Here is a 16,820-nt window from a genome sequence, read left to right on the forward strand (position 1 = left end):
CTCAGGAAGGGTATTTTGTCTACACTATCCACCTATTCTTGATTACAGAACAAAAAGGCTTCAGAAACCTGAGAAGAGTAAGTACAGCGGACAGGGTGCTTGCTTTGCACGTGGTCAACCCAGGTTCGATCTCTGGCATCCTATATCTTTGAGCACCACCAGAAATGATCCTTGAGAGCAGAGCTAGGAGTAAGCCCCGAGTACCACTGGTGTGGCCCAAAAGTCCCCCCACAAACGGTATCAAAACGACAAGAAATCATCACATTTAAATTAAGAAAACTGGGGCTGGAGCGATAGCACTGCGGGTAGGGCGTTTGCCTTGCACGCGGCCGACCTGGTTCGATTCTCAGCATTCCATATGGTACCTCGAGCACCACCAAATGTAATTCCAGAGTGCATGAGCCAGGAGTAAGCCCTGTGCATCGCCAGGTGTGACTCAAAAAGCGAAAAAAAAAAAGAAAGTGGAGAATGAATATTTAATTCTTCTATTTTAGTAGTAGAAATATGAATAGGTTATACTTCAACTGCAAATCCTATCAAAGTATAACTGGAGTGCAGCTTATGGACTACATAAACTTTACAGCAGTTTATGTGAATTTTCATCATTATACTAAGAAGCTAAACTACAAAGCTGAAGATTATCAGAATTAAAAAGAATAGCCTCAAGTCCAAAGTGATAGTACAGTGGGTTGGGTGCTTTCCTTGCATGCAGCCAGCCTGGATTTGATCCCCCAAACTGCATATGGTCTGCTGAACCATGCAGGAGTGATCCCTGAGCACAGAAACAGACTCTGACCACCACCGGATGTGGCCCAACTTCCCCTCAAAAAAGAAAAAAAGAGCTGCAATCAATCATCACTGCCATTCATGGCAACACTGATAGTGATATTTCTTCAAATTTTAGTAATCTCTTCATACAAGCAGAGTACAATTTTTGGTCATTGAGTACTGTGGTCAAGACAGAGTCAGGTGGCGGGGGCGGGAGGAAAACTGTGGACATTGGTGATGGGAAATGTTCACTTGTGAAGGGACAGGTGTTGGAACATTATGTGACTGAAACCCACTCATAGACAACTTTGTAACTTTGTATCTCAGTGTGACTTAATTTTTTAAAAGACAGAGGCAGAAACTGATCCAGAGTTAAGTAACTCTGCTAATTTTGATTTTCAAACACAATTTTACTATCTTTACTTACTCTTAAACTGTCAGGAAGATACACATTTCTCTAGTGAAACTAGAACTTGAAATAAGCAAAAGAAAACCTCAAGACTTAAAAAAAAATCTATTGTAGGGGCCAGAGAAATAATACAGAATGTATGGTGCTCACTTTGAATGCAGCCTACCTGAGTTCAATCCCTGACATCCCAGATGGTCCCTTGAATACCACTAGGAGTGATTCCTGAGTGCAGAGACAGTAGTAACCCTTAAGCACCATTAAGTGTGGCCAAAAACCCAGAAAAATAAATAAAACCAAAAATCTATTGTAATTCCTCTGGGAGTTGGTGACTCAATTTGAGAATAATTTTTATATTCAGAGATCATGCTGTGAGCCAATGCTCAAATTCAAATTGTGGGGTAAATCAGTTAATTTTCTCACCTTCAAAATGGAGATTCATTACTAATTTCTATCTGATCATAAATCTTAAAATTTACACAAAATGCCTGATATGCAGGCTCTAAAAAAAGCGGCTGATTATTCATTATTGCCTGTTTATTCTGCAGAGATAAAGTCTATGGTATGTAACATCTGTAGGAACTCAGAAATAATTTGAGACCAATATAGAAAGAATAGGTACTTGTCTTCTGTCCAGTACAAACATTCACAATTGAAAAGTCAGATGGTCTAATGGAAAGTATAGTCATAATAAAAGGAGAAAAGGAATCTAAGTTACTTGAGTTACTTCAGAAAGGAGACAGGAAGTACAAAGTGGTTTCAAATGCTTACAGGAGCAGCTAACATAAATGAATAAAGGGACCATCGAGTGAAAAAACTTTAACTGCCACAATTTTGTTGTGGATGCTAACAATATAAACATGCAAGTTACTGGGATTTAGTTTTTTTGTGTTTGTTTTTGGCCACTCTGGGCTGTGCTTAGGTCTTATTTCTGGCTCTGCGCTGAAGGATCATTCCTGGAGGTGCTCATGGACCACATGTATAGAGATTGATACTGGGTTTGGGTCCATGCAAGGTAAGTGCCCTACTGCTGTACTGTATCTCTAGCCCTAGTACTTTTATTTTGTAACTACAGTGGCTGGAGAGTTAGTACAGTCATTGGGTACTTGCCTTGCACATAACTGACCCTGGTTCAATACTGGGCAACATATGGTTCCTAGAGCCCTGCCAGGAGTGATCCCTGAGTGCAAAGCCAAGAGTAAGTCCTGAGCACCCTCTGGGTGTGACCTCAAACCAATAAAATATACAATTATAAATTTCAAAAGATGGGGGCTGGAGTGATAGCACAGCGGGTAGGGCATTTGCCTTGCACGCGGCCAACCCAGGTTTGATTTCCAGCATCCCATATGGTCCCCTGAGCACTGCCAGGAGTAATTCCTGAGTGCAGAGCCAGGAGCAACCCCTGTGCATCACCGGGTGTGATCCAAAAAAGCAAAAAGAAAAAAATTCAAAAGAGGGGCCAGAAATATAGTACAACAGGTAGGGTGCTGCCTTGCACCAGACCAACCTGGTTAGATCCCTGAAATCCCATATGATCCCCTGACCACTGCAAGTAGTGGTTCCTGAGTGCAGAGACAGCAGTAACCCCTGAGCATCAACAGATGTGGACCCAAAACAAAAATTATTCAAATGATTCTAGTCCTGCTCTTGCCACGAATTCTTCTTTGAATAGGAACAGGAAGTATGATGCCAAACTTATGGACCAAAAGTACGTTAGGTCATATATGTTTGTTTTACAATATAAAGAATCCTTGAATACTGGTCAAGAGATGTCATCACTCAGTAGTAGAATGCACGCCTCATGTGAGAGAGCCCTGTGTCCAATAATCAGCAAAAAATCCTCTTTATACTACTTCATATCAGAAAACAAGTTTAGAAATATAGGTGTTTTCAAATAGACATTTGGCAGTGCTTTTCATAATTAGGGTAAATACTCCCAAAATATTTGTGGAATTCTAATATTTTGTGACACACAGTTTTCTATTTTCAGTACCAAAGTACAGTAATTCAGCATTTTCACTGCACCTCTTTCTTTCATACCATGAACATTGAGAAAGGCTAACTGAAGGGCTAAGTTCATTTTTCATGAAACATTTTCATAGAACTTTTCCTGGAATTCAATAGAAAATGCTGTAATTTGTAGAATGTTAATTCAGGCCATCACTTTCATTTCGTAGAAACCAATTTCAGAAAAGAAAAACCAGCCAATTTATCTCCTGCCAAATGAATTTCCCAAAGGCATGATTTTGCTTATGAATGAGCAAATGTAACCATACATGTATTTCTGAACGACCTTGTCTTTAATCAAAATGACTACAGTATTTGTGGTGTAACTTGATAGAGTAAATATTTTAATTTCAACCTTTGCTGGTATATTGATTGATTTTGAATCTTTTTTCACAAATAATGAAATCTTGACAAGTGATATAATTAACAGATTTAAGCTCTGAGTGTTTCTGCTACAAATTGAAATTTTTGCTACTATTGTGAAGTCCAATAGTAACACTACTGCAAAAGCACTATCTGTAATCACATTTATTTTAATGAATCTACACTAAAAACTTCATAACTTCCTAAACACAAACACACAAATCTGAAGCATTTCTGGATGTCCCTCTCACAGGCTCCAAATCCAAATATGCTGCATCAGAATTCTTTATTTTTTAAATCATAATTTAAAGGACTCAAAGTTCTGGAATGTAATTTTACATGAGGGAGGCCCACAATTGATCTTCAGCACCACCTAGTCTGATTGTCACTACAGTTGACCCCTTATACTAAATTCTTAACACAAGTTTTATCTAGATAGTGTTTATCAGACTAAGTATACATCAGAATCTATTAGAAAACTAGTTTCTGATCTAGTAGGTCTGGTCTAGTGATATAGCTAAGTGTATGGACAGCTCTGCACTCATTATAACCAACTGTGATCTAAAACTTCACAAATACTTTTCTTCTTTGGATCACACCCAGGATTGCTCAGAGATCATTCCTAATGGTACTCCTGAAACCATATGGGATACTGGGGATTTAACCTGATTCAGCCACGGCAAAGCAAATGCCCTACCCACTATTCTATCTCTCTGGCTCTCCCACAAATAATTTCTTGACCTAATTTGTTTCCAAAATGTTCAGCCGCTGAGGCCTCTGAGCAACAGCATTTTGCATGTTTGCAATGCCTATTTGTCAACAGTTTTTCTATACTCAAAACACTATCTTAAATTATTATGCACAAAAAGCTTTTTGAAAAAAACTATTTTATTTATTATTGATTTTTGCTTTTGGGGTCACACCTGGCAATGCTCAAGGGCTACTGCTGGCTCTGTACTCAGGTCCCCCTGGTGGTACTCGGGGGACCATATGGGATGCAGGGGATTGAACCCAGGTCGACTACATGCAATGCCCTACCCACAATACTATCACTCCAGCCCCATACAAAATACTTTTTAAGCCCTGGTCATGTTTTTTATTTTATTTTTTGGTTTCTGTATCTCATCAGGCTGTGCTTGGGGCTTACTACTGGCAAGACTCAAGGGACAAAATGTAGTACCGGAGATAAAACCTGGGTCAGCTGTAGGCAAGGCTGTACGCAAGCCTTACCCACTATACTCTCTCTAGTCCCAAAACCTGGCAATTTTTTTCATTTAATACATAATTGCATTTTGTGTCACTATTCTTTGTATCTATCAAAAAACACAATTTAGGAACAGAGAGAGTTCAATAGGCTAAGCATATGCTTTGTAGGCCCAATAAATGCTACCACTTAGTTCCCTGAGCACTGCCAGGAGACCACTGAGTGCAGGGGTGGGAGTTGTCCTTGAGCACCACTAAGAGGTAAATCCCTCTTCAAACCTATAGCCTGCTGAAATTCCAAGTGCTTTAACAATTTTTAACAATTTATTATTTAAAAGAATTGTTTTAAAATATTATTATTTAAAACAGGTTTTTTTAAACACTTATTTAAAATAATAACAGCATTCATTATTTTTATATAATGGCCCTATTTCTGGGGCCGGAGCGATAGCACAGCGGGTAGGGCGTTTGCCTTGCACGCGGCCGACCCGGGTTCAATCCCCGGCATCCCATATGGTCCCCCAAGCACCGCCAGGAGTAATTCCTGAGTGAAAAGCCAGGAGTAACCCTTGTGCATCGCTGGGTGTGACCCAAAAAAGCAAAAAAAAAAAAAAAGGTCCTATTTCTTTTTCTATTTTTTTTGTTGCTATTGAAGAGTTGGGGACTGAACCCAGGTTTTCTGCACGCAGTGATACACTTTCCCACTGAGCCTCGTTTCCAGTCCTTGGTCACAATTCTTAACAACTGTTTTAAGATAAATTGTACTCCTTCAACACACATTTAAATATAACATGATTTTCAAAAAATTAAGCGCTGTTTTTCCATTAGGTATATGACCTCCTCTAATACTTTCAGATGCAGGTATAAGAAATATTTCATGTTTAGCAAAACTGCTATTAACAAGTACAAACACAATCACCAACAGTTATTTCTGTGTAATATATGACCCTGAAACCTAGTGGTGTTAAAAACATTATCTCAAAATATGTGAGCAATGGCTTAACTGGGTGTTCCTGGTTTTTCACAAGCTGTAATGAAGGTGAAGGTGTCAGGGGCTGGAGCGATAGCACAGCAGGTAGGGCGTTTGCCTTGCACGCGGCCGACCCGGGTTCAAATCCCAGCATCCCATATGGTCCCCTGAGCACCGCCAGGAGTAATTCCTGAGTGTAGAACCAGGAGTAAGCCCTGTGCATCGCCAAGTGTGACCCAAAAAGCAAAAAAAAAAAAAAAAAAAAAAAGAAGGTGAAGGTGTCAGCTGGTGCTGCAATCATTTCAAGGCTTGACTGGGGAAGGATCCATGTCCAACCTTACTCATGTAGCTGTTGAAAGGATTCAGTTCCTGATGTGCTGTTGGATTTAGGACCTCAATTCCTTACTGGCTGTTAGTCGGAGGTCGCCCTCAGTTCCTTGTCATATGGACCTCTCCATACGGCTGCTCACAACATGGCAGTTTGTTTCATCAGAGTGACCAAGGAAGCATGAGACCAAGAGAGTGAGAGTGAGAGTGAAAGAGACAGACAGACACGGAAAGAGATAGTGAGAGAAAGACAGAGGGAGAGTGCAAACAAGATGCAAGTTGTAGTTTTGCCCCCTTTTCACTTCCACTATCCCTCCTCTTCATTGCGGCTATTGCGAGGATACAATCCTTGCACATTTTCAGCTATGGTGCCTGCTGGGGATTGCATATTAACTTTTAGTGCCTATACACTTGACGTGTCACTCACCTCGAGGTTTGCACAGCTTTATTTTGTGATGTTTTGAATTATGTGTTTGTTCCAGGTGATATTGGGACATGTGACAACAAGTGGGATTTAACTTGGGATTATACTCTTGAAAGAAATGTGTTCTAAGCCACTCCTATTCCTCCAGGCTCATTATAGTTTTTCCTTAATAACCTAATCCTAAAAGTGAAATCTCATTATTGTTACTGTATTCTGTTCATTTAGAAACAACTCATTAAGTCCAGTCACACAAACAGTGGGTGTGTATGACTAAAAAAGATTGTGACTTCTAAGAAGTGGGAATCACTGGTAGCTACTGTAGATTATCATAAAATGCAAGTGGCATTTGATCACTGTAGTCAGGGAGATACTATAGAGTGGTACAGACTCCAGTAAATGAAGACTACATGGCTCACCAAGAGTATAACCAATTTGCCAGAGCCGAGTATTTCTTTATGCCCATGTGTATGTTTGGTTTGCGGTCCATAGTCAGATGTGCTCATGGTTCTGTACTTATAAATCACTCCTGGCAGTACTGGGAAACCCTATGGGGTGCCAAGAATTGAACCCAGGTTGGCCACATGCAAGGCAAGCACTTTACCTGTTGTACTTCAGCATCTGCTCTGATTATTTCCTGAATGGTAGACTAGTAAAATATTCGTGTAATATTTCACAACTTCTGAGCCAGAGGAGTACAGTGGGTAGGATGCTTGTCTGATATGCAAATCCACATGTCACTTCTACTTGGCCTATATATTATATATATTATACTGTATGATATATATATATATAATATAGTACATATATACTCATATATATGTATATATATGTACGGCCATATATAACTGACACATAGGGCCTGAAATGCATTTTCTTCCTTGTCTTCTACTCTAGACTGAGTTCTTGAAGGCATGGAGTACTGCCCACTCCCTAACATCCTTTATCTCATTTATCCCCCTGTCACTAAAAAATAAACTTCACGAGGTCTTAAATTTATAAAGTAAAAGAGTGAAATAATCAATTTTTAACTTACTTTGCATGTAAGATCCATATATCTGGTCAAATAGTAACTGGCATTCATATGCCATTTACTATGTGTCATAATTTCTAAGCACTTTACATATGTTAAATATGTTAATATCAAACACAACATTAAATGGTACAATAATCACAATAAAGCCTAAAAGGTATTTATCATTTTTTTTCTTTTTGGGTCACACATGGCGATGCACAGGGGACTGTATGTGAGGCTGGGAATCGAACCTGGGGAGGCCGCGTGCAAGGCAAACACCCTACCTGCTTTGCTATGGCTCTAGCCCCAAGGTATGTATCCTTCTTGCAGATTAAGAACCAGGCACAGAGGTTAATGTACCCAGGTTTATAAAACTAATAGAATAGCAATTTAACCTCAGGTAGTCTGGCTCTAAGTTCTGTGCTCTTAGTCATTATGCTACGCAAACTAAAGTGCAGCATAATAACAATTCAGAGAAATGTTAGTAAAATCCAACTATAAATGATGTAATTACATGAGATGTAGATTTGGGTGTTAAATACATTTAGATTCACATCTTGGTCCAATCACAACTTGGTCTAGTATAACCTTATGCCAGTGACTATGCTGAAACTCTTTTATTTTAAAAATGTCAATGCAGGGGCCAAAGAGGTAATATCAAAGCGGGAAAGGCATTTGCTTTGCATATGGCTAAACAGGGTTCAATGTCCCCTGCTCTCACTAGGATTGATCCCTATAATCTGAGCCAGAAGAAACTCTGAGCACAGCATGATAGGGACCAATTCCTTCCCCTCTCCCAAAAAAAACTGGTAATATATAACCTGAAGAGTGGTTGTGAGGATTAAATGTAACAAGTTACATAGCAACTGTTAATAATTAACCACTAAGGGGAGAATTTATTCTAGAACTGGATTGCTAAGCAATTACAAAATTTACTTAACAGCAGTTAGGTGACTTCATTGGTATAAGAACATGGAATTGATACATAACATTAATAAACAATTTCTAAGCACTTCCCTGATCTTACCACTAAAGCCCTCTACAATAACCAATAAGTCATGTTTTTCAACAACTATTACTGTATATATTTCAAGTTTTAGAGCAAATTCTTGCCCCTTGGAACTCAACTGAAAAAAAATACATGCAGACTTGGGGTTACAAGGTAAATTCTTGGATGTAATATACAGCAGAGGAAAATTATGATATGAAAATACTATTGAGAGGAAAACTGAAAAGAAAATAACATTGTGGTAACACAAGGCAAGGCATCATTCACCTCAGATATGAGTCTGGCTGGAAAAGATTTCATAGCGATAACTTCTGAACATGGACAAGACTATGCAAAGTTGACTATAACATGAGAATAGAGCTATACATGGGACAGGAGAAATAGTAGGGCATAGTAGCTCATGGTAGGGCACCTGCCTTGATCCCTGACACCATATTGTCTCCTGAGCACTGCCAGCAGTGATCCCTGAGCATAGTCAGAAGTAAGCCCTAAGCACCACCAGGTGTGGCCTCAAAAACTAGAAAAAAAGCTATGTGAAAGAAGATGACATTTAGATTTTTGTAATCTTAAAATTCTCAGAATAGCGGGGACATTTCTTTTCATGATTAGAAAAGATGTATGCATCAGGTAAGGTTGGAGAATTTGGGCCATGAAAAGAATTGTCTACTATGCTGAGAAGTCTGCACTTGGTAGGGTATGTAAAAAAGTACCCAATGGACATCTCTAGGCATACACAATCAGCTTTGTTTTTCAGGACGGTATATCTGCAGCAATGTGTAATAGTACAGCGGGTAGGCGTTTGCCTTACACATAGTCGATGCAGGTTCAATCCCATATGGTCCCCCAAGCACTGTCAGGATGATTCCTGAGTGCAGAGTCAGGAGCAACCTCTGAGCATCACTGGGTGTGTGACAGGACAGGGCAGGAAAGGAAAGAAGTTGACAAAACTTTCATGACAATGGCCTGAACTAATAGCAGAAGTGGAATGAGAACAATCAGAAAACATTTATGAGGAACAATTAACAGGATTTGAAGACCAAGTAGATGTGCAAAGTGATAGAACAGTGCAAAACTGAGAAGTACTCTATAGTCTCTTATTTGAAATGGATGGAAAATATCATTCAAGTCTGGAGAGAGATTGCTCAATGGGCTGGAGTACACTTTTGGCATGCAGATGTGGGTTCTAGCCCTAGAATTACATGGCCTGCAGAGTACCACCACAAGAGACACAGCCCCCCCCCCCCACATCCCCAAGCACAGAGCTAAGAATATGCCTTGAGTACTGCCAGGTGTAGTTAAAAAAAATCATTCATATAAATGAGAACACCAGACACAGAACACAATTTTGGAAAAAATGAGTTCCATCTTGGGATACTTTTAAATTCCACTGGTTTATAAGACATTGAGCAGGAGAGTTCAAAAGATGAGTTAAAATTCATGGGGGGGCGGAGCAATAGTACAGCGGGTAGGGCATTTGCTTTGCATGTGGCTGACTGGGGTTCAATCTCCGGCATCCCATATGGTCCTCCAAGCACAGCCAGGAGTAATTCCTGAGTGCAGAGCCAGGAGTAACCCCTGAACATCGCTGAGTGTAACCCAAAAAGAAAAAAAATCATGGATTAGAGGGAGATATAAAAATTACAATCATACTTCTTGGTGGTGGAATATGTGCACTGGTGAAGGGATGGGTGTTTGAGCATTGTATAACTGAGACTTAAACCTGAAAGCTTTGTAACTTTCCACATGGTGAATCAACAAAAGAATTAAAAAAAATTACAATCACTGTCACTGTCATCCCATTGTTCATCGATTTGCTAGAGCGGGCACCAGTAATGTCTCCATTGTGAGACTTGCTGTTACTGTTTTTGGCGTATTTGATATGCCAAAAATATACACTAACTACCAGAATACAGTTAATATTTAAAGTAAAAATAATGGATCAGATTGCTTAAGAACTGAATGTAGAAGGATGGAAAGCTTGAACAACTCATTGGTTAAGGCAGCAGGCATAGAAAAAAGGATAATTTAGGAAAGAAGGAGAAATCTACTACAGATTTATAAGGAGAATCACAATTGAACAGGATTACAGGCTAAGGGAATCAAGGAAAGGCTGGCTCAATAGTATCAATTTAAGACTGGAAAACTATGTGGAAGATTCAGAATGGTGATGTCTAACATAATACAGAAATAGGCTAGAAAATTGGAACTAATAATCTTTTTTAAAAAATGGTCAAAAGAATAGAAAATATATGCATAATGGCTTAAGGTAATTGTCAGATAAGTGGGATTTGGAAAAAAGATTGGTGCATGCTGTATGTATAAGATACTAGAAAGGAAGAGATTGAAAATGTAGGAAAAGATGTCACTACTCACTCGGCAGTTTACACATTTGCCTTGTACTAACAGGACTGTACATTTAGCAATGCTGGTACAAACTAAGTGCTCCATAAATCTATTTATTATTTTAAATTACCATGCACATTATCATAAGCCAATAATGGTGTACATTCCCACATAAAAATGTATTAAAAACAGGGTGGTAGGATTGTGGAAGATTGAACAATACAGACACAAGCCATGGATTTGTATCTAACACTTGCTAGTGTCCAGAGAGGGGAAAATCAATTTCATTTCTCTGCACCTCAGTTATTCTGATGTTAAATGGAGTAATGCATCTTGCAAGCTGATGAGGACTGAACCAAATTTCTACTAAAAACGTAATATAATCCGGAGTTACAGAAACAGTAGTAATTAATTACTTAAGACCATTTTTCCTACCACTGAAACACCTAAAAGGGTTATTGATTTTTTGGAAGGTGTCAGACTTTTTAAACTATGGTCTTTTGTGTACCACCAGAATATTTTTTCCACATCCAAGTACTATAACTTAAATACTTCTTAAGTCAATTAGATTTTCTTTAAATGCCCTCTTTGAAAAAATTACAGTTGTGAAACGATGGGTCTGATGTTCTATCATTTTCCCTTAATATGTATAAACCGTTAAAAACAGCATCTGGGGCTGGAGTGATAGCACAGTGGGTAGGGCATTTGCCTTGCATGCGGTCCGACCCAGGTTCGATTCCAAGCATCCCATATGGTCCCAGGAGCACCGCCAGGAGTAACTCCTCAGTGCAGAGCCAGGAGTAACCCTCGAACATAGCTGGGTGTGACCCAAAAAGAAAAAATAAACCCAGCATCTAGGGCCAGAGAGATAGTGCAGTGGTTAAGGCACCTGCTCTGCACTTGGACAGATGACCCTGGTTCAATCTCAAAAACTGCACATGGTTTCCCAAGCACCGCCAGTGGTGATGCTTAACACAGAGCCAGGAATAAACCCTAACACTGCTGGTTTGGATGTGGCTTAAAACAAAAAATTAAATAGAATAAACAAACATCCATCCCCTTAACCACCCACACTATCACCCAAACCATATTCTAAAACCACTTTAGGCTGCTCTACTTCTGAGATGCTCAGAAAGAGATTAGGCTAGCAATTTGTGGGTTATGCTTAATTTTTCTGCTATGAATAATTACCACTTACAAAGGTTTGCAGAACATACAAATAAATAAATCAAATGACAAAATTCACCAAGAATATACACCCAAGTTTTTTCATGGGAGGTCCTAAACTGAACAATTAATCTTTTATTTAAGCCCTCCATCTCTATTTTTAAAACCATAAATAAACATAAGACTTGGAATCAGGGTCCACCTTGTGGTGTAGTATAAAGAACATAACCAAGGAGAGTATAAATCAGTGGACTTTGCTGTAAATCAGCAGCACTTCAGTTAAAAGAAATAGGCATACAGATCATCAATGGAAACTGCTATCTTCAAGATCTTAGAACATTCTGAAAAGAAAACTATAACTAGTTATAATACAGTAACTAGTATATCAAAACTGTAACACCATAACTAATATTTTACAAGTCTGTGCTATAATCCAGGAAGTTTTTCTCCATTACTCCAACAAGGTTCACTGACCAAATTCAGGAAAAAAAAACTTCACTCACTGGTATTATCTATAGATGCATTCATTTTTTGAAACCAATCTTAAATTCACTATATTAAGAAACACAACCACACACTTTTTTATCATTCATATTGTGCAGCATTCTCAAGTGGGGCTATATGGCACCCGTGGGGTTCCAGGATATTTGAAGGGAGCCACAGGTGAAAATCCTGTAAATTGGGAAGGGAAGGGCATAGCAAGAGACAAGGGGAAAAATCAGTAGGAGGGAGGGCACAGGAAAGAAAGTTGGACGGTTTAAGAAATCCTGATATCCTAATATAATTTGTCTTAGGATAACTGATCAATTCATTCAGAAAAAATAAATGTATCCTGTTCCTAAAATGTATAAACATTTTATGAAAAAATTCAAGTATATGGCAAAGCTCCATCATAGTAGATAAATAAACACTAGAAAGATTCTACGATTTTTATTGTACTCACTTGATCACATACCAGTCCATTTTATATTTTAATAAAATGCTGGGATTTTAAAAATGATACTGCTTGATAACAATTTTAGCAGGCTGTAGAAGGGTAGCTGTCAAAGATTTTGACTGATGGTGTACAATAAGCAAAAAACCCTGGAAACCAGAAACCAAACTCAGTATTCAACTCTCCAACCAACCCCAGTCAAAATCTATTCAGAGCTCACAGCAGGCCATTTTAAGCTTCCACACCCTTCTTCACTATCTGAACTACTTCCTAGGTTTTCATAAAAAAGTAGTCATCAAAGCACAGATCTGTGAAGCTGCTTCCAAGTTTACTCCCATCTAAAAACTACCCATATATAGTAAGGTCTGCATTTTCTATCATTTGCAGTTGGCTCACAATATCTCAACTTTGTTTTCAGTCTGTCACTTTTACTAAATCCTGCCCTCACTGAGGGCAGGAATCCCTTTATTTAATTCTGAATCTCAGCAACCAGCATACAAACATTCAATAAATGAACAACATAAATAACCCAAACAGGTCTTTCACCAGGAGACAGTAAAAATGTGTCAAGCAGGTGGATGATCAATCATATTAGCAGTTTTTCTAGAAAGATCCATTTCAGAGCACTGTTATTAAGTGTTGTAATCTTTGGAGCCAGTTTGCCTGGGCATAAGTCCCAGAAAGCCAGCTCTGCCACTTATTTATTGCTGAGTGACTTTGGTTAAGTTTTTAAACTTTCTGTGCTTCAGTTTCTTCATTTGGAAAATAGGGATAATATTGCTTCATGGGTTACTGCAAAGATTAAATAAGATTTTGTTAAAAGTCTCTTGCTAGCAGCCAGATTAATTAACAGCAGTGAGGTAAAACATTCTTAAACTTTGAATGGTAACAGCGAAAACAAAGTGTAAAAAATGACCTAGGAGTAATGTAGCAAAATGTACAACTAGAAAGGAAAGCAAAAGAGTGTTATAGTTTTCACTATTAAAAATAGCTATAATCTAGCTAGTCTCAGAACAAATTTGATGTTAGACTCAAGAATAGTGTGAAAGGTCTATGAACACTGCAAGTTTATGCATCTTTCTATATTTTTGGCTGTGCTCTGTGATCAGTAATGGCAATGTTCTGGGAACCTTAATGGGGTGCCAAGATTGAATCAGACCCTGCTGCAAGTAAATCAAGCGCCTAAACCCTTGTAATATGTCCTTGGCCCTCTATACAACTTCCTCAATCTTCCAGTGGAGATATTTTCCCTCAATTCTTCACTGAGCTCCATTTCATTAATTTATGATTTCTGGAATTTCCTATGCTGTCTTATAACTAAACATCCTTAAGGGCTTCAATTGGCTGGAGAAGAGATTCAAAATTTTACCCTATCACACCCTGTATGTCTTTTTCTCTTTATGATAAATCCTTTACTTCTCAAACCATGCTATTCTCTCCACACATGAACTTGAAATCAAAGAGTATGGGAAAGCAACAAAGCAAGAGCTGTGGTGCCAAGCAGCACCTCTAGATGCTGCTAAGCCAATCCCCAGGCCCCATATTCAGTGACCCAACAACTCGAAGATTGGATTCATCTACCCATAAGGCCTCATACTTCTGATATTCCTTTTTTGCTTTTGCTTATCTTTTCTCTTAAAGCAGCCTTCCCTGACCACTTTCGTCCTCAGATAATCTTTCTCAGAACCACACAATAAAAATTGGCACTGTACTTACAGTATGTGCCATAAAGCATAATCGTAGAAACACATACATTAAATAAATGTTTCCTATGTATATACTTGATTTTTCAAGGGCAGAAACCATCATGTGTCCTGTTTTAAAATCCCCATATTTTCAGGGGTTAATATTATTTAACAGTGACTACATCCATGGATTTTTTTTGGTTTAGGCCAAGGAAGGAGGAAATAGAAGCATGAAATAGGATGAGGAGGACGGGTTAAAAAAAACGTACTGGCTCAAAATGGTAGTAGAAGAAAGGTGTTCAATCAACACCTCTTACTCTCGACAAGATTGAAGACAGCGGTGATATATTTTGACACAAATTGAAGCATTTCAGTTTATGGCAGTACACAGGAAGGAGCAAGGCAGGGTTACAAAATTAATCCTGCTAAAAATTAGAGATAGGCCAATTGAATCCAGTGAGCTACTGCAATGACACGAGGAGAGGCGTGGGTATACAGGTGAGGGGACAGGTAGGAAGGTGATATGAAGGGGGAGGTAGATGGATTAAATGGTCGAGATTAGGCGAATGGTTAAGCTGATTGCTCAGCCAGTCGAGATGGAAGGCGGGTAAGTGGGTAGGTGGTTAGGTGTTTAGTTGGGAGGGAACAGATGTAGGGCATCAAATTTAAGATCCGGCCCCTCCCTCACCTTGACCCGGAAGCGGATGAGTGCAAGCCTCACGCAGTGGCTCAGGCAGGCCGGTGGCAGGAACCAGGCCCGTGGAGGAGGGGTGCCCTTGTTGCCCACGTGTCCCACGATCAGTTGCGCTGTCTGCCGCTCGGCTTGGCACCGACGGCCCCACTCAGCCAGCCTGTCCTTACCCAGGCCCCCGGGGAACATGACGACCAGCTCCAGGCCGTCGCCGCCGGGGTAGGCACAAGCCTGGCAGAGCGCTGACAAGTAGCCCAGCATGGCGTTCCATTGCCCGCCACACACCCAATCCGTCTGGTAGCCGCCGTAGAGCCGCGGCAGCGCTGAGCCGGCATCCACGAGCACCCGGGCCCCGGGCAGCGACGGGGGCAGCGGCGGCGGCGGCGGGTGCAGGCCGGGCTGCGGCTGGCCGTGGTGGTAGAAGTGGTGCGCGGGCGGAGGGTGCCGGGTCGGGCCCGCGCCCCCGGCGAAGGCGCCCAAGGCGGCGGGCGGGAGCGGCGGCTGCAGCGGCGCGGGCCCCCTCGCGGCGCGCGGAGCCCCGGGCGCTAGGGCGGCCGGCGGGGGCAGCTGGCGATGCTGGTGCTGCTGGTGCTGCTGCTGCCGCGACACGGTGCGCGCGAGTTTCAGGAGGTCCACAGGCACCACGGCCCCGGGACAGCGTTTCTCCAGGAACTCCTGGAAGCCCTGGACGCCCATTCTTGGTCGATGGGCAGATGAAACGGAGGCTGCGCGAGCCGACGGAGCCCCAGTTCGGCACGCAGAGGCAGGGGCGGGCGCATGCGCACTGCTCGGGGTGGGGGGAGCGAGCAGGGGGTGGGAAAATCATTCCCGAAGGGAGGGGGGAGAAGGGTGGAGACCAGAGACTAGATTTTGGTGGACAGGAGGGTGGAGGCGGGCTGGACTCAGGAGAGGCTACAAGACAGGAGCGATGATGGGTTCTGGTCTTTTCTCTCTGCTCTCCAATGCATTTTAGTTGCTTCAAACGAGGCGAAATCTCCACGTTCGGGAGCCATGTTGACTCATCCTCTCTGTGGTCCACGCTTTTCAGCTGGAGGAGGGGGAGGTGAGAGGGGCCTTGGGCCTTCTGGGAGTTGTAGTTTGTCCAAGGCCGGTGTCGTGTGCTCCCCACCCTCCAGACCTAGCAAGGTCACTTGTGGCTGGACATCTCATATATTTCTGATTTGCAGTCCATCTCTTAATATCCACCAAGTTGCTTTTCTTAGAAGAAGGAATAGGGTGGGGCAGAGATGCAGCATGGGAATGGAAGCAGAGTGGATTCACTGAATTTTAGGAAAAATATGCTAGTTTTTGCTAGGAGAAAGCATTTGCCTGGCAGGGGAAATAATACATGCATATCTTTTCTGTTTATTTTGGGGCCACACACCCGGCAAAGCCAGGGCTTACTCCTGGCTCTGCACTCAGGAATTACTCCTAGCAGTGTTTGGGGGATCAATAAGGGATGTCAGGTATCGAACCCAGTCAGCTGTGTGCAAGACAAGCACACTAGCAGC

The 16,820-nt window shown here is 41.0% G+C and overlaps 1 protein-coding gene across 3 annotated transcripts in view; it reads right to left on the reverse strand.

The window, feature by feature from the left end:
• The window catches only part of FAM120C (family with sequence similarity 120C), a 432,369-nt gene that overhangs the window by 161,209 nt on the left and 254,340 nt on the right, over positions 1-16,820 (reverse strand). For 2 of the 3 annotated variants that reach the window (XM_055123234.1, XM_055123235.1), the window contains exon 1: positions 15,307-16,058. The exons of the other annotated variant lie outside the window; for it this stretch is intronic. In XM_055123234.1, coding sequence (XP_054979209.1) covers positions 15,307-16,005 — 699 coding nt within the window. In that variant the 5' untranslated portion in view covers positions 16,006-16,058. Of the gene's footprint in view, positions 1-15,306; positions 16,059-16,820 lie in introns of those variants that run through there. 3 annotated transcript variants of the gene reach the window in all.

The sequence above is a fragment of the Sorex araneus genome, chromosome X (assembly GCF_027595985.1).
Source record: "Sorex araneus isolate mSorAra2 chromosome X, mSorAra2.pri, whole genome shotgun sequence".
NCBI classification, from domain to species: Eukaryota; Metazoa; Chordata; class Mammalia; order Eulipotyphla; family Soricidae; genus Sorex; species Sorex araneus.